This window comes from Tachypleus tridentatus, chromosome 6 (assembly GCF_004210375.1).
Source record: "Tachypleus tridentatus isolate NWPU-2018 chromosome 6, ASM421037v1, whole genome shotgun sequence".
NCBI classification, from domain to species: Eukaryota; Metazoa; Arthropoda; class Merostomata; order Xiphosura; family Limulidae; genus Tachypleus; species Tachypleus tridentatus.
In genome coordinates, this window is record NC_134830.1 from 122,814,257 (window position 1) to 122,839,273 (window position 25,017).

The 25,017-nt window shown below is 32.2% G+C and overlaps 1 protein-coding gene across 4 annotated transcripts; it reads left to right on the plus strand.

Annotated features, from left to right (window-relative positions):
- The first annotated feature begins 813 nt into the window (after positions 1-813).
- On the plus strand, positions 814-23,693 carry CPT2 (Carnitine palmitoyltransferase 2). 4 transcript variants are annotated; one of them, XM_076507508.1, is made up of 12 exons: positions 814-1,256; positions 3,589-3,623; positions 6,458-6,669; positions 7,887-7,946; positions 9,601-9,704; positions 10,867-11,000; positions 13,431-13,633; positions 14,885-15,155; positions 15,474-15,673; positions 18,056-18,225; positions 20,154-20,379; positions 22,608-23,693. In XM_076507508.1, the coding sequence occupies exons 1-12, from the start codon at positions 1,080-1,082 to the stop codon at positions 22,964-22,966; spliced, it is 2,151 nt and encodes a 716-aa protein (XP_076363623.1). In that variant the 5' UTR covers positions 814-1,079; the 3' UTR covers positions 22,967-23,693. The 4 variants fall into 4 exon arrangements, with proteins under 4 accessions (XP_076363623.1, XP_076363625.1, XP_076363624.1 ...); XM_076507510.1 differs by having other exon boundaries at positions 826-1,002; XM_076507509.1 differs by having other exon boundaries at positions 923-1,214.
- The last annotated feature ends 1,324 nt before the right edge of the window (positions 23,694-25,017 follow it).

The following is a 25,017-nucleotide window of genomic DNA, read 5'->3' on the forward strand; positions in this document are numbered from 1 at the left end:
TGGTAAGCTGTGAGGTTGTACGTAAGAAGCTAGAGAAAGCGTTTCAGTATACGTGAAGGACAGACGCTACTTTAAACAAACTGAATTGATCATTATAACTAGAAAAACCTTGAAGTGATTATTGGAGAGAGAAACGTTCGGACTTAAACTGGTGTCAAACTTTTCAAGTGTAAATTGGTAGGAGAAGTAATGTTAAAATTAGCTGTCTATACTGGTGTTAAAAATATGAATAATTACCACAAAAATTTGATACGTAGTAATTAATAATAATATACTATAGAGTAAAAGTTATTAAAATATAACTCAGGACGGTTGGTGTCGGTATTAACCTGAAGATGACCTCTGCTTTATTAGCGAAAGTGTTAAAACCCATACCAGCCGTCATGAGATATATTTTTACTTCAAGTGGGCTTCTCGTCATCACGAGTGAAAGTGGTTGTTACTGACCGGTTGCGTTCTTATAGTTGATGGTTCAGAACCACAGACAGTGCAGCATTAACTGGTCTGTGGATTAATAAATGTGTGTGACGATATTTCACAATTGGGGTGAAGGGTCCTCGTGTTTTGAACATTGTTAAACTCCCTATACGTAGGAAATAATTAATAAGTTGACACTTGCAATCCTGCTACTATTGCAACTTTTGATTCTAATTGAAAAAAAAAAATATAGTTATTCTATTTTTTATATCTTGTCTTATCCATGAAAATAGTTTGTGTCGCTTTTTATTTGGTATTTTAATTTAAACTTGCGATTTTCTGACAAAGTTTCAGAATTCTAGTTAAATAAGTAGAGAATCAGGTATTCTATATTTGACATGAAAATTCGTATTCGAAGCCGTGAAACCTGGAATGTCACGAAAAATTCTGGAAAGTGTAAACACTGTTTCACCATAGAAAAACAAATATCGTTTTTACTTTCTGCCACTTGGAGATGGTTTGGGATCTTAGTGTTGAAGTTTGGTCCAGTTGGATTGAAGGCTTTTGATAAGACAACTTAAACGCGTAAGTTTAAACCCTTAAGATTTAAAAGTACAAAGGTTAAGTATTACAGTTAGATGTGGAATAATTAAGTTTAAGAAATGTCAGCTGCTTTATTACTGTTAGTAATTAGGAAGGAGTGTTACAGAAAATTATCAAGTTTTCATAGAATTTCCTACCACCGGTCTCTCGGCAACAATTTTAATGTTACTTCAACTGCTGCAGGTCTTCAACAGGTAGGCTCGAGCTTTCAGCCTAACCATGGTATTGGTAATGACGTAAGTAAGAGAATATAAGTACATCTGTTGCTAGTGTACTGTCTAGAGCAGTGGTTCCCAACTTTTTTTATGCCCCACACCCCTAAAAAAGTTTAATATGTTCTCGCACCCCATGCAGTAATTATTTATTTGAGAATAAAGGTAAAGGTGGCCAAAACAAATGTTATCTCGCACCCGTGGTTGGGAACTACTGGTCTAGAGTATAGGTCTAAAACTTAAGTTTGAAACTTTAGTCAGAGGAGAGACGTAAAATTTCTGTTACCTTTTAGTGTAATCTGGTATGAACCTTGTTTTTTTTTTCTTGGTGTGTGTGTGTGTTCAAAACCATAATTCTAATTCCTACTAATAAGTAAGCCTTAACTATTATAACAAAAAAAATCCAAATTCTTAAAAATTAGTGACATTGAAATATTCTTTAAAAACTTAGACTAACCCAAATATCTGATTTGGTACTCATGGCAGTTGGGCACAGTAGTACTGTGTGCAACTGTAACTTCTAAGTGTAAAATGTTAAAAAAGACAACACTAATATTTGGGTTAAATCCAGACACGAAGACAGTCTAACTGGATCTTGAAGTTGAATATTATTGTTCGATAGATTTGTTGATTATCCAATAATCTATTGGAAATCTCCAGTTAGATTTTAAAATTGTTTGATAATTTTACAGTGCACTCTGTCAGAGGTTCTGACTATCCCATATAGGATTCTACTTTGGTCTATATTATATTCATAATAAATGGTTTTTTTGAATGATACTAAGGGATAAATTTCACACCAATAATTAGAATTTTGATTATTCGATCACTTGTGAAGTTTGTGTATACAGGGCTGACTCTGAAACTTTCAAACCTCTGAATAATTTCATTTATGAACTTAGTAAAAAGAGTATGTTACTCATAGTTTGAAGGCCTTTGGATAACATTTACTAATAAATGTTCACTCAGAGAACTTAGAACTAAGAGCCTAAAACTCATAGTATTTTAGGCATGTTTAGTTATGAAATATGTCACAGTTTCTAAAATAGATTCTTTTTGACCAGAAAAGAAAGCTGATTTAGGTAAACTGATATAGGTACAAATATCTAGTTAGCATAAGTTGTTCAGATTTAAAGAATGAAGAGAGATGCATTGAATCTTCATAGGTTGTCTAAAATTGTACTCTCTGAAGTCTTGAGGGCTTTTAATATTTTCAAACCATCTTCAGTTGGGATCTTCTGGCCACTTTGACCTCCTGGACAGTGAATGTTTTCTACATGCCACTGAACAAGCCCTTCCAAACTTCTCTTCAGTTTTGTCTTCCCCAAACCTTCCCAAATATAACCAAAATGTTTGTTAGCTAAACAAATTTAAATATAATGTCACATGGTATCTAACTTTTAATCTGTAACAGACACCTGGTCACAAGGTATTATGTATCACATGGTATCTAACTTCTAATCTGTAACAAACACCTGGTCACAAGGTATTTTGTATCACATGGTATCTAACTTCTAATCTGTAACAAACACCTGGTCACAAGGTATGTCATATCACATGGTATCTAATTTCTAACCTGTAACAAACACCTAGTCAGAAGGTATGTCACATGGTATCTAACTTCTAATCTGTAACAGACACCTAATCACAAGTTATGTTATATCGCATGGTATCTAACTTTTAATATGTAACAAACACCTAGTCACAAGGTATATCATATGATATTGTACCTAACTTTTAATATGTAACAGGCACCTAATCACAAGGTGTGTTATATCACATGGTATCTAATTTCTGTAACAAACACCTGGTCACAACATATGTCATATCACATGGCATCTAACTTCTAACCTGTAACAAACATCTGTTCACAAGGTATGTCAGGTCACACAATATGTACATTTCTTCTAATGGTTCCATTATGTCCATGACTCATTTTCAACTAAGGATAGAGGTATGTTCATACACATAAGAAGTTGGAAGTTAGTTTTAGAAAAAAACATTAGTTTAAGTGTCATCAGGTATATTTGGTTAGTAATTACACCTGTTATGGGTTGTTAGTTTGCTGTTTTTATCAGTTGCCAAATAATCCTTCCTGTATGTGTGTCTTTAGGTTTTGTTTTAAACGTAAGCATGTAAACATGCCAGTTTTCATGGTTTTATCTACAGACATATGACATTCAAGTTTCTAAAATTGAGGTCTTCTTTTTTTAACATATTACATAAGGCTTATTGTTTTAATATATGTTGGCTGCCAACTCTTTTAATGACTACAGGAAATCATTCTGTTCAAGTTATTATTGTAATTCATTCATATGTCAGTTGTTGTTAATGTTTTATTGTAATTTTCTTTCAGGCACCAAGCTCACTTGTGGTGTACTGTCGTCACTTGTAAGTCAATACTTTTTATTTGTGGTAGTTATATGGACAGGTACGCTGTCTGTTAATCAGATCGTTTTTTTTACACACATAAACATTACAATTTCAGCTGCTTAAATATGTAGCTTATGATAAGCTGCAGAAATGAATGTAAGATTTTCCACAAAGATACTTTAAGTATACTGGAGGCAAGGATAAACAGGATGGTCCAAATTTATCCTTCTAATTCTAATTTAGAATTAAATAAATAACTAGAAAAATACAACCATGCAGTTTAAAACATTTACATTCATAATTTATTACATGGTTAAGCAATTGTGACCAAATGGGTAAGATTTGAGAGTTGGTTAAGAAATGTTAAGTGTGCATGCAGATGCTTTAACAGAGAGTTTCATAAAGTATCTACATTAGGGAATAAAAGTATGTACTTACCTGGCTTGGTTATATGTTCCTTATGTGGAGATTCATTTATAATGTAAGGAACACATGTAGGTTCAAAAATCAGTTTAAGACAAAAACCTTTAAACAAACACTTTCCTCTGTCAGGGACATAATGGAAATTTCTATCATTAATTCCAGTGTGTTCCTGATGAAAAAAGGCTACATGGTTTGGTATTTGACATTAATAGATTTTTACTGTTACATGTGGATCAAAACTTCACAGAGATTTGGTTTAAAAACATCAATTTCCTAACTTCCATTGTAAGAGAGATTTGGAAAAGTAAGAGGTATGGTGCTACAAGGAATATACACTGCTGGCTAAAACCTTAAGGCCAATGAACATAAAGAAAAAATATGCATTTTGCATTGTTAAACTCAACCACTTATTGTAGTAGTGCTTTGAAAGATGAAAATAAGAAAAGGGAAAATAAAAATAAAAAAAAACTTTTGTAGTATTTAATAGGGAAAATGTAAACACTATGAAATTAGTCTAAATACTAGCTGGTCAAAAGTTTAAGACCATATCAAAAAGAAATCCTAAACAGGGTAGGAAATGCCCAACAAGAGGTCTCAGTAGTGAGTTGCACGGCCATTATTGTGAATAACTTCAAACATTCACTTTGGCATGGTCAATATAAGCATTTGCAGAAGGCTGGCTGGAATGTTATTTCAAGTGGTGAAGATGGCTTCATGAAGATCATGCACTGTTTGGAATTGACGTTCATTTCTACAGACTTCCCTTGCCATCCATTCCCAAACATTTTCAATGGGGTTCAGTTCAGGCGAACACGCTGGATGGTCCAAAAGAATCATGTTATTTGCCATGTTTTGTGGTGTGGAAGGAGGCATGGCCTTTGAAGACATTTACAGTTTTTAAAGCCTTTCTCTCATAAATGGTGTCTTATTGTTTTTGAGCTGCATTCTGCATCCGTAAGGGTCTTAATCTGGTCTGACGATCAGCTGGTGTCTTGATTGACAACCTGTTGCATCCTTCTGCTCAACGCCAGCAAAACTTTCTTGGGCTGACCACTTGAAATTCTCGTTCCTCAGGGTCTTTTAAGAAATTTGCAACAGCAGTTTTACTACCCCAATCTCACCAGCGATGGCACGTTGAGAGAGACCTTGCTTTTGCAGTTCGGCAATTCTATCGTGTTCAAACTCTGTCAACTTTTTAGCCTTTGCCATGTTTTTACCCAATGTAATGCAGGATATGTCAGTGGGAGATGTTGACAATGCTAATGCTTGAACACAAACAACTAAATTTTGTTACATGTTTACTGATTAACGCTTCATTTCAGAATGGTCTTAAACTTTTGACCAGCTAGTATTTAGGCTAATTTCTAAAAATTTTTTATTTTTTTTTTTTTCTTATTTTCATCTTTTGAAGCTCTACTCAAATAAGTGGTTGAGTCTAACAATGCAAAATGCATATTTTTTCTTTATGTTTATTGGCCTTAAGATTTTGGCCAGCAGTGTATGTACTCAATGAAAAAAAATGAAATTCCAACACAATATACAAATATTTACATTAATTAACATTAAAGAACACACAGAGTAGTAAGTCAGTATAAAAAATAAATAAATAGAGTCTATCTAACACAAAAGTAGGTCAAGTGTTGGTGCTCCATATTGCTTGTATGTTACCTTTTCATTAGTTGGCAGTTCAAAATAATGGATGGTGGAAGACAGCACTGGTAGCTTTACCATAATTCAGAAACAGATATAATATTTCTGCAACTGAAAGGGCAAGGAAGTTTAGTGGCAATGAGAATGGAACCTGAGACCTCTAAATTATGGGGTAACTGCACTAATAATTAAACATGAGATCACCCAATCATGAAGTTACTCCATGGATAACAAGGCCATAGCAGACCAAAGACAAATAAAACTTGAATTTTTAAAAGAAAATATTAAGAATTTAAGCAATCATAATGTTTCAATTACTTGGACAACTGGAATAAATGAAAATAGTAATTATTGGAAACATTAGTCTTCATTAACCAATTATTTTATGGGACACTGCAAAGTATAATCTTGGCTATAAGGTAATTAATATAGGGTCTAGTTGTGTATCGGCTAAATATCATAGTGCAGTGTCATGGGGCACTACATAGTATAATCTTGGCTATAAGATAATTAAGTTAGGGGCTAGTTGTGTATTAGTTAGAACATAGTGATGTGTCTTGTACCAGTTAAAGCTGTTGTAGTGATGTCTTGTATCAGTTAAAGCTGTTGTAGTGATGTGTCTTGTGTCGGTTTAAGCTGTTGTAGTGATGTGTCTTGTGTCGGTTTAAGCTGTTGTAGTGATGTGTCGTGTGTCAGTTAATATCCAGTAACAAACACAATCCATTTTATTTATAATGTAATACATTACTGTGCACTTTAATTCATTTCTGTTCCTGTAGATCATCAAAACATGCTAATGATAGCTACCAATACCTAGAGAAATGTTCTCTTCCTACAATGTATTTTCAAGCCAGTCTACCACGGCTTCCCATACCTGAACTGGAAAAGACTTGTGAACGATACCTGACAGCTTTAAAACCTATCATTTCACAAGACCAGATGAAAAAGACAGAAGAAATTGTGAACAGGTTCAGAAGTGGAGAAGGAAAGGGTAGGTAAATTAATATTAATTCTAAACCCTCAATAAACATTGCGTAGTATGCTAGTAAATAGTAGAGTATTTTCATTAAAACAAGTTCATGTCTCTGGCACAAATAAAGCAGAAGTAAAGTGTTATAGTTTCACCAGAATTTCATTTTACAAACCAGAATTTATATTTTAGCTGTAAGTGTTACAAAATGAATTCAAGAGTTAATTAATAATGGGTCAAGTCTTTCATCATGTTTCAAGTCTCTTTTGTGTTTTATGCAATACTATTCACTATTGAATGATAAACCTAACTTTGTTTCTCAATTCAAAAACTGACAAGTGCTAGAAGATATACAATAATTTTCTTTATTTTGGTAGATGGAGAAACCTGGTCTAAAGTTATGGTGATATGTATGTAGCTACCTTTTCAGAGCTAAAGGACTGAGATATAGTAGTTTGTTTAAACTTCTTTTTATCAGATTACTCTAGACTTATACTGTTTAAAGACTCCACATTGGAGGAATCCAACAAAAGCGATGCATCAGGAGAAGGTTAGTGCAGTATAACAAGTTTTGCTGGACTTAAAGCCTTCTGTAGTTAAAAGAAATTACTGGAGATTATTGATAATGAAGATAAATGAAGTGTAGGACATTGAAAATACTGATGATGAACAAGCCACTGAAGATGAAAGAAAACAATGTAGAACAGATGATAAAGAACACTGTTATCAAGAAGGAGGACAGGAGGGCTGTAGAAGGTACTGAAGAAAATGATGTGGGCTGAGATCTTGACTAGTGAAACCTACATGGATGATAGTGAAAGACAGGAGGGCTGTAGAAGGTACTGAAGATAAAAATATGGGCTGAGATGTTGACCAGTGAAAGTTACATGGATCATGATGAAGGACAGGAAGGCTGTAGAAGGTACTGAAGATAATGATATGGGCTGAGATGTTGACCAGTGAAACCTACACTACAACCAGTATATTCAGATCAGTAGGATGGTTAAACTTGTATTAATGGAACAACACTATAACTAGCATATTCAGATCACTACAACCAGTGTGTTCAGAGCAAATAAAAGAGATAATTATTTACAGATCCCTGTATTTTATTCCAACTTTTCTGGACTTGTGTGGACCCTGTTTGTTCTAGTCAATTCAGCAAGACAAATCATTTGAACCTAACTGTAATACCAGTATGTAGTTTACTAGTTAATATTATTGTTTCTTGTTTGTAGTTCTTCATGATGAATTAGTTGCCTTGGACAAACAACATCGATACACAAGCTATATTTCAGGTAAGACGTATTTGATCAATTTAATTATCTGCTACATGAAGAACATTGGTTTCAATGTTCGTAACATGTTAACGGTGTCAAAAAGGTCATAATGTTTATTATATATACATCTTAATGTTGTTAACAGTGTCAAAAAGGTCAGTGTTTTATTGTATGTACATCTTAATGTTATTAACAGTGTGAAAAAGTTCATAGTGTTTATCATGTGTACATGTTAATATTGTCAACAGTGTCAAAAGGGTCAGTGTTTATTGTATGTTCATCTTAATGTTGTTAATAGTGTCAAAAAGGTAAGTGTTTATCATATGTACACGTTAGTATTGTTAACAGTGTCAAGAAGGTCGTAGTGTTTATCATGTACATCTTAATGTTATTAACAGTGTGAAAAAGTTTATAGTGTCTATCATACGTACATCATAATGTTGTTACCAGTGTTACAAAGGTCACAGTGTTTATCACATGTACATTTTAATGTTGTTAACAGTGTTAAAGAGGTCAGTGTTTATTGTATGTACATTTTAATGTTGTTAACAATGTCAAAAAGGTTGCAGTGTTTGTCATATGTACATTTTAATGATGTTAACAGTGTCAGAAAAGTCTGTTTGTTGTATGTACATCTTAATGATGTTAACAGTGTCAGAAAAGTCTGTTTATTGAATGTACATGTTAATGTTGTTAACAGTGTCTAAAAGGTCATAATGTTTATCATATGTACACTGAGTGTTAGAAGTGGTCTGAAGTGTAGTCAAGGCTCTCATGATAGGAATACAAACACAGAACCTAAAGGTTTAACTGGTCAAGATTACTACATGTCGAAAAGTGTTTGAAATGGAGCTATTTGCATGTCCCAAAAGATGGTTTGTGAAATTGATTTTGCATGTTATATCATAACTTTGTGAACTGTTATTAATGTAAGATGTACATCATATCCTTGTTGATGATATGAAAATATAATGTACTGTACACCAAATTTATTCAAAATCTAGGTACAAAACTGAAGTCCATACAATATAAAAAACTACTCTGACAAACAAACCAACATTATGTATAAAATACAATGCAACAACTATCATGAGTTCTGTATTGGAGACACAAGCAGAAAAATGGAAACTGGATTCAAAGAACACAAAAAAACATCTTCACATGTTTTTGAACACTGCATATCAAATAAACACAACATAACCATAGAAAACAGCTAGATACTAAGTATGGAAACAAATATAAACAAATTCAAAATTAAAGAAGCCCTACTTATACAACAACTAAAACCAATGTAAAGGAACATCTTTGTACCTACACTAATTAATAACCTGTCATCTAACTGCAATCCTGTACCTGTTTACACTTTTGATCCTAAGACGTGACCAGCAGCAGTCTATTGCAAATTCTCTTTTTTAACCTGAAGATTACCTAAGAATGTCAAACATTGTTCTCTACTTTATTTTAATAAAAGTTTTAATATCCATACCAGTTGTCTTGAGATAAATGTGTAGTGAACATGTAAAATAAACTGAAACATTTGAACAGAGACTTGATGTTAAGCTGACCTATAAAATAGGGCTGTTTGTCTCATGTGAGCTTTTTCTCCAAAGTTATTTGATAAATATGACATCCTGGTTTATATATTGACTTAGATGTTTTTCTGGCTTTTAAGGTCCATGGTTTGAGATGTATCTCAAATCAAGACTTCCACTTGTCATTAATTTCAATCCCTTCATGGCCTTCAAAGATGACCCAAAACATGAATATAACCATCAAGTAAGTGAAATAAATAAACTTAGTAACAGTAACTCTAGACTGACAACAGAGGAACTTAAAGTTGAAATTCTTGAACTGTTTCTAATTAAATCTTATTGAATCATTTTCTTTTGTTTCATGAATTTTCTGAAAGTCTTTTGTATTAGAAGTTTCATTCTTCAAGTTTATAACATTCTATGTTTGACAAAAAACTTAAAATATTTATTAGCTAAGAAAAAAAGAAGTGAAGGAAGAACATTATAAATATAGAAATACAAAGTGTTTTTAACCAACCCTAAAGTTATAAATGTAATTTATACCAGGTTTATCTTGTCATATAATGAAAAAATATAAGAAACAAACAGATATATTTCTGATGGACATAGTTAACCAGACTATTAGTACAGTTGAAGATAAAATTGATTTAATGGAAAATGTTGTTATATATTAAATATTGAATAAATGTCAAACAGCTTACATAGAACAGACAAGAAGAAATTTTAAATTCATAATGAATGAACACACACACAAAAAAACTAAACATGGAATTCAGTGGGTAAAACTGTTATTTTAGCACAACATGGAAATTAGTATAAGTATACCTGAATCTATTGAGATAATTAAATATAAAAAAAGTAAAGTAAATAGGATGATGGACCTGATAGAAATGGTGTCAGTAGATGTCATGTAAGTTTTTAACATGCAAACTGGTCTTTTGATAAGTGTATAAATAAGGGTTATATTTACAAAACATTACACTCTTGATGGTGAAGTATTAATATATGTTTGAATTTGTAAAGTATATGAGATTGTTTTCTAATTTCGTTAGATATTTTACTCATTTTTTATCCTATATAGTATGTTATTTGTATTTTATTGTAATCTTAAGACTGAACTGTCTTGTGTTTAGAATTGTGTATAAAATAATTGTTGTTTTTGAACTGAGTTCTTAACATGTGATCTTTTAATGGAAACTTTATTTTTATTTTATTTTTCAATCTTAAAATTTTAATAGTTGATAAATTATCAAATGTTCAAGTGTTATCAACAATTCTAATTCGTATAACCAGAAATCTGGTAAATAATGCTGATAAAATAGAATTCATTTCAATATCTTCAAAAAGAAATGTTTCTATAATCACATTTGAGAATACATATGTACTTACCTTCTCTCTTACTTCAGCTTGTAAGAGCAACCAATATGTTGGTGTCATCATTAAGATTTTTCAAGTCGCTGAAGGAAAACCTTCTTAAACCTGAAGTATTCCACTTGAACCCGACAAAGAGTGATACTGAGAAATTTTTGAAGTTCATCAGGTAATACAGGGGAAGCTAACAGAACATTTGTGTGTGTAAACAGAAAGTCGACTTATACTCCAGTAATTTGTCTAAAGAAGCTAACAAAACAGTTGTGTGTGTAAACAGTAAGTTGACTAGTACTCCAGTAATTTGTCTAAAGAAGCTAACAAAACAGTTGTGTGTGTAAACAGTAAGTTGACTAGTACTCCAGTAATTTGTCTAAAGAAGCTAACAAAATATTTGTGTATGTAAACAGTAAGTTGACTAGTACTCCAGTAATTTGTCTAAAGAAGCTAACAAAACAGTTGTGTGTGTAAACAATAAGTTGACCAGTACTCCAGTAATTTGTCTAAAGAAGCTAACAAAACATTTGTGTATGTAAACAGTAAGTTGACCAGTACTCCAGTAATTTGTCTAAAGAAGCTAACAAAACATTTGTGTATGTAAACAGTAAGTTGACCAGTACTCCAGTAATTTGTCTAAAGAAGCTAACAAAACAGTTGTGTGTGTAAACAGTAAGTTGACTAGTACTCCAGTAATTTGTCTAAAGAAGCTAACAAAACATTTGTGTATGTAAACAGTAAGTTGACCAGTACTCCAGTAATTTGTCTAAAGAAGCTAACAAAACAGTTGTGTGTGTAAACAATAAGTTGACCAGTACTCCAGTAATTTGTCTAAAGAAGCTAACAAAACAGTTGTGTGTGTAAACAGTAAGTTGACTAGTACTCCAGTAATTTGTTTAAAGAAGCTAACAAAACATTTGTGTATGTAAACAGTAAGTTGACCAGTACCCAGTAATTTGTCTAAAGAAGCTAACAAAACAGTTGTGTGTGTAAACAGTAAGTTGACTAGTACTCCAGTAATTTGTTTAAAGAAGCTAACAAAACATTTGTGTATGTAAACAGTAAGTTGACCAGTACTCCAGTAATTTGTTTAAAGAAGCTAACAAAACATTTGTGTATGTAAACAGTAAGTTGACCAGTACTCCAGTAATTTGTCTAAAGAAGCTAACAAAACAGTTGTGTGTGTAAACAGTAAGTTGACTAGTACTCCAGTAATTTGTTTAAAGAAGCTAACAAAACATTTGTGTATGTAAACAGTAAGTTGACCAGTACTCCAGTAATTTGTCTAAAGAAGCTAACAAAACAGTTGTATGTGTAAACAATAAGTTGACCAGTACTCCAGTAATTTGTTTGAAAAAGCTAATAAAACAATTTTATGTGTGGGAACAATAAGTTAACTAATACTAAGTGATTACTACAGGGTGTTCGGAAAGTCACTGTGGACTTATATATTTACTAACAGACAAAACTGCACAGTGGCTTTCCGAACATCCTGTATTTGTACTATTGAGTTAATAGGTAGTAAACCTCTTTATGTTGGATACTATTTGTCATACTCAATTCATAGGCAGTAACTGGTTATCCGTGTGTTGGAGACTACTTGTACTACTCAATTAAGAGTTTGTAACCATCTGTTTGACATTAACCAACCTTACTGTTTTATCAGTGATTTGGTGTTAGTCTAAAGATAGAGGCTTACCCAACTGCTACCCTCAATGTTGTTAAGTATTAGTTGCAGCTCAGCAGTTATGAATCTTCAGCGTCTTCTTTGTTTGTTAAGTATGCAGTTTATTTTTAAGTTTATGTTTATACCATTATGTAAATACTGTTTCAGAGTTTTTTGTGTTCATATATCTTTTGTGTACATACTTTTAACAGTTTGTTTGTATACATTTGTTTACATGTTTTTACAGTTTTTTAAACATGTTTTTAGTTATTGTTGTTTTCGTTGATCACTTCATAACTTTAATTTCTTACTTTCCATAATTCTTGCAAAAAAGAAAAATTTAATTTAAGGAAGTTTCTGTATGTTTTTCAAATGTTGTCTCCAACTTTCAGTTTGTTTTTGTGCCATGTAAAGTGATCCATTCCCATGTGAAGTTGTCCCTTAGTTGGCCAATCCTGTATTGAAATGTGACATGCATACATTTCTGTTTCTTTGAGCAATCGTCAAGTAATTCTTATATGAACCTTTATGAAATCTACATTATTCATATTTTTATATTGACTCACATTATAATCTGGTTGACTTCACTTTCTGTTCCTTGACAGAACTGTTGTTTACCAAAAGCTTATTATAATTTTGTTACTTTCTGTTTAATACCAGACTATTTATGAAAATATTATTCCAAGTCCATTCTAAAAGTGTTACTGTTTTACATGAACCAGTTCTGAAACGTACGTTTGAAAATGTTAAATTTTGGTAGAAATTAAAACCCTAAACTATGTATGTAAACAGTGTTAAACCTTTTATTTTATTTGAAAATTTCCTTATAGAACTATAAGATTCTTATAATAGCTTCCAAAAATGTTTTTATGATAGTCTAATAAGTTCACATTATAGTATAATATATAAATATTGGTTGAAGGACCCTTCTATTTGTAGATGGTTTCCAAAGTCAGTGGCTTGTTACGGAGCTTATTGGTACAAAGCATTTCCCCTTGACATGAGTCAATTCGACAATCTTCTGTGCTCTACCAGGATCCCACGGCATGGGCAAGATGAAATACAGGCAGAACAAACATCTAAACACATGGCAGTGCTGAGAAAGGGACACATTTATGTCTTTGATGCTTTGGATCAAGATGGTAATTTTTTCAATTTCATTTAAAAAAAAATAGAAGGTTTAAAAAGGTTTTTAAAGGTTTTTATTTACCTTACTGTGTAATTTATACTATCTTTATGACCCAGTATGTTCTATCTCAGTAGAGAAACTTAAAACATAAAAGTAACATTAAGAAATGCAAAAAATCAGGTTCTGTTTACTTTAGACTTGTTACCTAACACCTTAAGGAGGAACACTAAAACTTGGTTCTGTTTACTTTAGACTGGTTACCTAACACCTTAAGGAGGAACACTAAAACTTGGTTCTGTTTACTTTAGACTGGTTACCTAACACCTTAAGGAGGAACACTAAAACTTGGTTCTGTTTACTTTAGACTGGTTACCTAACACCTTGAGAAGGAATGCCAAAACTTGGTTCTCTTGACTTGAGTGCTAAGTTTGTAATTACACACAAAACTGCACAGTGGGCTGGCTATCTGTGCTTTTCCCACCTTAGATATCTAAACCCAGTTTCCAGCACTGTAAGCTGAAAGAGATACTGCTGTGCCACTGGGAGATATTAAGTAATAAATATAGCTCACAATGGATGTAATTTCAGTATTAAAATTGACTGAACTATGTTAAGAACATTGGGGAAGATGTTAAAGTAATATTAGGAACTTAATGTTACTGAATATTTTAAAGTAATGTTACAAACATTTTTCAAAATGTAACTCTAGATCAGAAAAGTAAAGTCAATGATTTTAATAAATTATTGATATCGTGTATCATTAAAACTGAAAACCAGCATACATATGTAAGTAGAGTACATTGAATTATCATGTAGATTTGTTTATTGGTAACAATAGTTTCAATCACAATTCCAGTAATATCTTGAGAGATTCAGTTAGCTCAGGCAATTTCAAGTTACTTCTAAATTCATACATGAAGTTAACAATACACAATAATATTATAAAATCTATAACTTATTGGAAATTATTTCTAGAAATATTGATTGCACTAACTTCAAAGAAAATTGGAGTATGGTATTATACACAAATCACAGGAAAACAGTGAGTTTCTTTTAAGATACACGCACATGAACATAAAACTTTATAAATATTCATGCATTTTCAGCTGTGGAAAACCTGAGAAAAATTGCTAAACTTATTTTCAATTTGAAACTTTGTGATAACTGTATTAATACATGAACATTTTAGACTTTATGTGAATCAAGCTTCTGATGCTAACAGTTAAGTAGTTAATGGTAAAGTTCCATAATTGTTATTTCATAGGTAACATCTTCCCTCCATCCCATCTCTATAGCTGCTTAGCTTACATCTTGACTGACAACCATCCTGTTCCGACCCACCCTGTGGGTGTTCTCACTACTGAGAATCGAGACCAGTGGGCCACTGTTAGAGAGATGCTCAAAGATGCTGGCAATAAGGAGCAGCTACGTTTGATAGACAGTGCAATATATGTTATGGTTTTCGAGGATGAAACAGTAGGTGAAGACCACATTAAGGCAGCTAGCACTATGCTTCATGGCCCATTTGGAAATAGGTACATGGTATTTCTGGATAAGATAAGCTTAAACAAGCTGTACATGTAGTGTTGTGTCATGATATTAACTTAAAGTTTTGAAGAAAAAAAGTGCCTTAGACATACATTATTATTTTATTTATTGCTCATGACATTGAAATGTCAGTATAGTTTTAAACCTTATAAGTAATGTAATTACTTAGAAATTCCTTAATTTCATTAACCAGAGTCATAATACCTTACAAGTACTTGAATAAATTATATTATTAGTGGCCAAAAGTTAGCATATGGAAAAATTGTAACTTTCCAAAACTGATCAGTTTCCATTTGACAATCCAGGTGGTTCGACAAATCGTTCCAACTAATCATTACTAAGGATGGGAAAGCTGCACTGAACTTTGAGCATGCATGGGGAGATGGTGTAGCAGTCTTAAGGTTTTTTAATGAAGTTTACAAAGATTCAATAGAAAATCACCATATCCATCCAAACTCCACCATTCCATCTGATATAGATCCTTCTCAGTTTGTCAGGAGACTTGGTATGTAAAAGATGGGGTTATGTGCAGTTATTTTCTCAAGGGAGTTTATCTAGTTGTAAGTAATAAGCAGTACGTATACACATATATTTGAATTGTGTAACTAATAAAAAAAAAAAAAAAAAAAGCTGAAACTAAAGTTTAACTCTCTCAATACAGGCTTGGTCTATATGACTGACCATGTGACCTCTTTGTAATTGTTTAAAGTATTTTTAGATTTAATACTTCTAACTTTCAATATACTGTGTATATCTTCACAAAATTTGGCAGTATTTGGGTTAATATTATAAGTCTTTAACATACAAAAAAGGTTCATATTTTCAGTGAAGTATTATTAATAAAAATAAAATAAAGATTTGCTCATAAATATAGTGTTTGTTTTGAATAGTTCATGTGTAAAATAATTTTTGTATAAAAATTGAAAATACTTTTCCTTATCTCAAAAATCTCAAACTTCCATTGTGTAATCCTTATGACTTCTTAAATACATTTCAAGTGTTTGTTTTCAGTGAAACTTGATAGTTTGTTATTTTCTTTAATCTTACTCAAAACAGACTGGTCAATTTGGCCAACCTCATAACTATGATAAAGAATCAAAATATATCTAAATTAACCTTTTCTTCCTTTCTAGAATGACTTCATATTGTAATATGAAACCATATACATTTATTCTAAGCAGCTGTAAGTTCATAACAATGTACACCTACTTATAATTAAATTTTATAGTTTTATTTCCCCTTCAACCATGACTAACTACTGTCCATGCCAATATAAGTTGTAAATCACTTTGGATGTGCAGCTCACTATACACTATTGAATTACATTACCCATGAGCTACAACAAATAGTATAAAGAGCTCAAGTGCATGCCTTGTGAAACATTTTAAATCTATTATTGTTTATATTACTTAATCTATAATATTAAATAACTTAAAAAGATATTTTTACCTTCTAGTTGCTTTTATAATTTTAGTTAGAGAATAAATATAAAAAACAAGAAATAAAGTACTTATCCAGTCTTTTTTTATTTTGTTCTTGGTTCTCTAAAAGTATTGTAATTAATCATTTTTATTTAATTAAATAGTGCTTCAAACAATATAGACAAAGTCCCTTACCTCTCAAAAATATTCTTGCTTTTCAATTCTGAGACAACAGTTATTACAAATTCATCCAAACTAGTTGTTAACTGTTCCCCAGAAATGATGTTGGTACTGCAAGTAAAACTGACATTTAACTGTTCAAAACATAATATTACACAGCATGTCATTCGGTAAAGTAAATCCTTGACTTTATTTTGGTTATAGGTAATTTATAATTAAACATAAGAGTGAACTATTAATGAATTATGAAAGAGAGTATGTGGCAGGAGGGGTCAGATTTTCTATTGATAGTTTTGTAACTAAACAAAATTGAAGACTATAATAACTGTAGTTTGTTTGATCAATGATGATTTTACAGAGAGTAGTTTACATTGAATTTCATTTTTTTTTAGGGGTGGTGGATAAAATATGGATGTTGACGTGCTAAGATAAAATGTGTCACACTAGGGGAAATTCTGGACCTTTTTAAATATTGCTTTGTAGAATTGTGAACTTAAAACTTGTATACTATTAAAATATGAATTACTAAGTAAGATTTTATACTATTCTAATTGATATAATGTAAACAGAAAGTAGTTTAATAATATTTTGAATATGACATTCTGAAAATTTGTGTTACATCCAGTGAAGGATACCCAGGGTGATAAGGTTAAAATAATAAAGTATTAGAACTTGTATCAAGCCATAAGTCACCAACTTAGCAGTATGTATTAATCGTTGAATTACATTTTTCTTGTAATAATAGTTGTAAAAGTTTGTGAACACTGTAAATAAATTTATCACACATCTTATAAATTACACTCCTTTGAGTTGTTCCCCTGTTGTATTTCTTTATGCCACTCCCCATGGCATCTTAGTAAGTAGGTTTGTTATGGAATTAGTTGATGATGATATAACCTTCCACATAGATTCTTGTAAAGATATTTTGAAAAGCTATACTGTATTTAACAACCTAAACATTATCCATGTGGCTGTTGCCATTTATAAATTATAACAATAAAAATGTTGTACATTTCAGGTTAACCTATAGGCTCTACGTGTGAGCCACATATTGCCCATTGCTATTGCAAACCAGTTATTTGCGTATACCTTTCTGATTTATCTTACTTTTCAAAGTATTTTTGTAATACATGTTTATCTTGGGTGTTGATAGAGACTTAAACAAGATCAGAAATATGTAATAAATTTATCAACTTATGTAAAAAAACAACAAACATAACAACCTACACTCATCAAGCAGTAATGTGTTAACCATGATTTTTTTCTTTCCATTCTAAAATTTACAGAGTTCAGTATGAATGAACCCATCAAGACTGCTATTCACAAGGCACAGGATAATTACGAGAAGCTGACGAGCACCGTCAGACTACATGTGATGCAGTATGAAAGAATGAATCGTGATTTCATAAAGAAACAGCGTCTGAGCCCTGATGCTATTATGCAACTGGCTTTTCAAGTGTGTTTACTGTCAGATTTTTATATGAAACATGTTTACTTTAGAGTTGTAATTAAAAATATTTCTTGAAAAATATATGATTTGGAAAATATGTACGTTACGTACTTAAACAGACCTAAATGCATTTAACACTACTAAATATTGCTTCAGTAATTGGTACGGTGTGTCAGATTATTGTTACTGTGTAAGACAACATCATCTGATGTGTCCTGTTTAAACCTTTGTGTTTCAGCTTACAGTTTATATGTCATTAACCATTAGTATTAATTTTGCATTGCACTAAAAAAATTATCTGATTGTTACAAAGCTTAGTAAAATATCGCCAGAAAAATTAACATGAGTAGGAACGTGGCTTCTTCAGTGGTTTACAATCAACTATTCAGTTTAGTTATGTTCTTAATACCAGTTTCTTGTAACATAGTTGCCACATTTAATTATATGCAACTCCATCATCGTGGATTTAGTTGTTGTTTCTGTGGTTTGTTTTACCCACCAGAGTAATTTAACAACAAAGCACAGCATGTATGTTAGTTAGTAGTCCAGTCAATGTTGGACCATTACTAATTCAGAACTAAGGAAATACATAGTTTTCAACATCTTGTTGTCAAACTCACTCAATTTTTGTTATGTTTTTTTTTATTCCAGTGACTACTGTTACTATGGTAACAATATGTGAAAAGGTTAATGTTTCATTTAGCTTGCAGAATCCAAGTCAGTGACTGCAGTGCAGCATAACTACAGATCCCAGTACAGAAAGACGAGTGTGTGTGTGGGGGGTACGTTTAGAATATCACGTATTGCAAATATCAGTGAGTTAAAAAGTGAGGATAATAGAACAGTTGCTACTGTAACTGTGGACACAATGCAGTGAATGTTGATTTAAATCCAATATCAGTTAGATATGCTGAGAGCCGCTAATGGTGCACTTGTAGAAGTCTACTGACATGTAAATAGAAACTGTTTAACTTGAACTACAAGTTGTTGATAACTGCACAGTTGTGTGTCTCTTTAGTTATTTGATAATTAGATTTTTAGAATTGGAAAGATATTTTTGGGCTACATGTACATACACACATGATGTCAGAAAAATACATAGGTTGAAGAAGACTTTAAAAAATCCAAAAGAGGAACTTAGGTTTAACATTTTTCAACTCCAATTTTATTTTGATGCCTGAAAGACAACCCAGGGTGGTCAGAAAATTTTTGTTTCTTTTCACCTGTGTGATGACAGAGTTAATAACAAGTTGCTTTTCTTGAGCCACTTGGCTTATTTAAATTTTAAGATGTGGATTGTTGAGATCATATCTGAAGATGTGGATGCCAGAAAAGCTGTGAAACATTGACATGTGTAAAAGGAGAGCTAATCTTAATCTTGATTGAAGTTTGGACAATGGAAGTTGATGAGGATGTGATGATGTTGGACATGGACTATTGTTGTAGGTTTGAAGTAGCAGACACATCCAGACCATGTACATCCACAGTTACACATCTGATATTGTACACACGCACGCACGTAACATAATTGGATACAAACCTTATAACGTTTGCTCTTTCAAGAAGTGGACTTGTTTCTTATGTGTGTGTGGGTAATACATAGTGTGTAACATGCATTATAAAAGGAAGGAGGTTTGCTTGGTACGTTTCCCATGTCATTTTAAAATGGAATAGGCAGATATAACGTATGTCAAATTAAATTGTGTGTTATTACTAGAAGAAACTAGTGTATATTGTTGAAGAGAGTCTGTTTCAAAACAGATAAAAAAATCTTTTCAAGTGTATAATAGCAGTAGAAGTAATAATATCTTTATACATTTTGTATCATATAATTATAATTTTATATATGAAAGTGATAGAGAAAACTTTTAATCGTAATATCCTCCAGAAAATGTTTAAATGTTTTATGTTGAATGATATTAATTGTTTTTCAGATGGCCTACTACAAACAATATGGGAAAACAGTAGCAACGTACGAGTCGTGTAGCACTTCTGCTTTCAAACATGGCCGCACCGAAACCCTACGTCCTGCTACCATGGCAACAAAGAAGTGCACAGAGGCTTTCAATTCACGATGTAAACCAACCCCACTAGAACTGAGAAGTCTGTTAATGGAATGTTCCAAGTTACACAATAAACTAACCAAAGAAGCAGCTATGGGTAAGAAACACATTTTGTTTAATTCAGAACGGCTAATAATTTGAACAACTTGTTTCACACAGGTTCATGTGCTGATATCTTATAAAAATTATAAAGACATTACAAATACTCTTCTGAAAACAATAGTTTGTCTAATTACTAGTTTTTAACTTCAGTACTTTGTACACTTTATAATCTTTGTATTGAAATTTTCATGTAAGTAATGAGTCAGTTAATGACTATAAGGATTCAGTTAATGACCATAGAAATTATAAAATATTGGTACCAAACTGTCTAAAACAGACTAAAGATATTGGGACAGGACTGGTAACACTGTACAACAAAGTTTTTGCTTTTTGAACACTGTTGGGTGTTCCTTATAGATTTTGCCCATCATGTACTGTTTCATCGAAATCTTCAGTTCTGCTACAATGGAAAAACGATATCAGGGCAACTGGAATCCGTCAATGCTTGTTGACTACTGTTGGACACTGCAACATGATGCACTGGACATTGAGTACAAACAAAAATGAGGAGCAAAACACTTTTAATTATGTTGAACTTAATAGCATATTGGAAACGTAAATGCAATTAAATACATTATTGCCAGTAAACAGTTAACTGTCCATTTCTCAGAGTTTCTACGTGATGAAGCAAAACCAAAACTATATTTGTGCATACCCAGCCAGGTACCTGTCACAATTAGCAAAAACTTTTCAAAAACATTGTGCAGTGTAATTAGTGTTAAGACATGACTTTATAGCATTTGGAATTGGAAATGTGGTTAATATGCTCTTGATTTGTTGGTAGTTTTTAAAATGTTATATTTGGTTTTGAACTTCTTACATAAGACCATATATTGTTCTTTATAGGCTGTTTTTGTCAACTTGTATTTGTATCCAACATCATCAGGTAGTGATCTTTCAACTGACCTAGCTTTTATCAATGTCGTTGACTTATCTAGTATGGTTTAGCCACTCTACATCCAAGAGTGCATCCTTATTTACCCACTTTTTTCATTGCAGGATTGAATTACAGTATCTTTACCTGGTTAGGATCACTTTCACGTAACATTCTCTTCTACTCGGATGAGTTCCTCTCATTTTCTGCCCTGATATCTGACACATTCCACACAAGGACAAAGAGTATATCTGTTTTAGAAGTGGTTCAGTTCCTCTCTTCAGATCGTATGATCTGACTCTCTCTCATCAATGGAAGTATCATTTAAGTGCTTTCAGGGGTCATGTCTTTTCTTCCATCACATCAGTCCCTCCTCCTAATCAATGTGGGATTCTACAGAGGGCACATTTGTTCTTCCATCACACCTGTCCTTTCTCCTAATTAATCTGGGATTCTACAGAGGGCATGTCTGTTCCTCTATCGTGCTGGTACCTCCTTCTAATCAATGTGGAATTCTACAGAGGGCACATTTGTTCTTCCATCGTACTGGTCCCTTCTTCTAATCAATGTGGAATTCTATAGAGGGCATGTCTGTTTTTCCATCACATCGGTCCCTCCTCTTAATAAATGTGGAATTCTACAGAGGGCACGTTTGTTCTTCCAGTACACTAGTCCCTCCTCCTAATCAATGTGGGATTCTAGTTAATATTGTGAGAAAAGGGAAGAACTGTATCAATGTTATAATTTTACTACAATGAAAATGTATTCCCAATAGGTACCTCCCTCTTCTCACACTTCCCACCCTTCCTCCTCACACATTTCTGGTGTTTTGTTTTCTACCATACTTTGAAGTGATAGTTTGGTAGAGTTGCATAGATGGGGTGATGTACATCATGTGAATGTACTGTGCTCCTATTGGTGGAGAGATGATGCATGATGATTCACATGAGAGACATGTTGAAATCACTAGATTCCAATAAGGGGAGAATAGAAGGCTTGTGGCATGCATAAATAAAATGTTTGCATATAGGGGGCAGCAGTGAACAAGAATAGCTAATCATGTGAGAAGAGGGAAGTAGATATTGGAAATATGTTTTCAGTGAAATAAAATTACATCTTTCAACACTGAAACATGGTACAGACTAGGTTGAAGGAAAAAATATAAGATAATAAAAGAAACATTATCTGTAACACATTTATATCAGTATCATGAGGTATTTTGGGTAATTGTAAATCTTCTCAAGCAATATGAAAGATGTGGTGTTGTTGATTTAATTTTAATGTATGTGGATTTATTCAACTGATTTTAATGCATTGTTTCAACTCTTTAATTAACCATATATTTTTAGGTCAAGGATTTGATAGACATATGTTTGGTCTGAAACATATGGCATTAAAGAAGGGGACCTTGTTTCCTGAGATTTTTCAAGATGAAGCTTACATAGCTGCCAATCACTTTATCCTCTCCACTTCCACTTTGTCTGGACCAGCTTTTCAAGGAGGAGGCTTTGGAGCAGTGGTGCCGAATGGCTATGGACTTGCCTATGGTTTTTTTGAGAATATGCTTGGTTGCCTAGTGAGTTCCTATGATGGTTTCTGTGATGGAAAACAGTTTGTGGAGTGTATGGAGAGTGGCCTTAACGAGATTCATGATGTCCTTTATTCTACACGTAGTGAACTTGACAGGGATGAAGATAAAAGAAGTTGAGTAAGTGTGTGGATGTCTGATGAAAACTTGAGACTAAATGGAAGTGTGAAACTAAAGATGTAGTTTCAATAGCAGTAGCTTTTTGGTTTTAACAATGTATTGCAATATATGTATGAAAACTTGTTTCACCAAAAGGCTTTCTTAAAATTTTAAAATATTTTACAATATATGGTGACAAGTTACTATATTCCTTTTGATCATTCCATTTGATGAGAAGAATATTCAAAGTTTTAGAAACAGATTATCATTTGATTGTTCAATAGCTATTGTGCCCAACTGAGAATTTCTTAATTATTTGGAAAAAAAAACACTTTAATTAATTGAAATGAGTATTCAATAAATAATTATTTTAAAACATTCAGATTTTTATACTTTTTTTTAAATTGTACACACATTTAATTACTTTATAATTTGGAATATGTTTTCCTAATGAAAGTTGAGTTGTATTTATGTGAATCTGTTTTATTGTAAAGAAAGTTGTTTCTGCAACATCTGAGAGAAAAATAGTTACTTTTTTTTATCAGTCATTATATTATGATCTCAGGTTAAATTGCTTTAATCTTGTAGCATTAGTTTGGTTGCACGATCAAGTTTGTTACTATTTTTGTGCACTGTTAGAGTTACTCTTGTACCTGTCAGAGTTTAACAAAGTAATTTTGATAAAAACAAGTCAATTATGTATCTGTAGTTGATTAAAAACAACAACAAATAAACAAACAGGACAGTTGTTGTTTGTATGTTGACATAAGTTATTCATAACTAATCTTTCCTCTTCTCCACATGCCACAATAATCTTAGTGTCACATCTGGTTGACAATTCCTTAATGTCACCAGCATTAAATATTTTGATTTGACCAAACTATTGGAGCAATTTACAAAATAATGGATTGAATTGGCTTTATGTGCTTACTTGTAGATGCTATTAAATGTTTACTGTTATTTTCTCAACAAATTTGAATTTATTTCCAACCAGGTTTCTGTTATAGCTATAGTTAATAATATTATGTTGCTGTAAAGTATATTTTCAACGATTTAGTTTAACAGATGATTTAGCCAAAATCTTTATGATGAACAAACAAAGATAAACTGGCCACCATCTGTCTAGTTCAGTGTGACACTTGAGGTGAGTCAGTCCTAGAGGACTAATCTAAAATTGTCATTCAGGTAATAAAGCAAACATTTTGAAATTATTTTGTCTTCACAAACTAGGCAAATGTTGTCCATTTCAAAGATTTTTATTTTAATTTAGATGTTTGCAAGAGAGTGTACGATATTAAGATTAAGTTAGTTTTCAGAAGTAGTTGTAGAATACCTAGACACTTCAATGATGTGAAGGATCCAGAATCCTTGACTAATAGCTAGAAATGAGTACAAGTTTATTGATCAGACAACAAAATTGGTTGTTTTCTACATTTCTTTAATTACAGATCCAAATGCCCCTGATTTTTTTTGTAGATCACACTCAGAGATATAAGAATATACGGTAAAAATCTGAAAAGGCTGAATAACTGGTGACATGGTCAAACTGTGGCCTAAAGTAGGGTTATTTTGAGCTAAATCATAAAAAGTTGCATGCAACTAAATTTTTTTACAGGAGATCCAGTAGACTTTTAATTACAACAATTGCTAATTTATCAACTGATATGTTATAGGAAATTTGAAAATAAAATTCAGCTTTGTATTGTATTAGGTCTTAGAGCCATGGCTTATTAAATAAACCAATGTTTTTTATGATTTTGGGTTTTCAGGTGATTTTACAGCCTCGCTATGAAAATCCTAAGAGAGACAAACTTGGTTTGAAACCATTTTTTAATTCTGTGAGTTTAATTCAGTCAGTGTAGCAAATTTTAGCCTTCTACCACCATTACTCTTGCAGCTTTAAGCAGCCAAAGTTGCCCAAAAATGAATTTGCCAAAAATAAAACAAAATTACTTACATTTTACAGGGCTGTAAATCAGAAACTCTTAGAGATATTGATCTAATCTTTGGCAATTTTTCATATGGGTAGATGAACATGTGAATTTTCTCAAGGAATTCTGAGGGGGTCACCT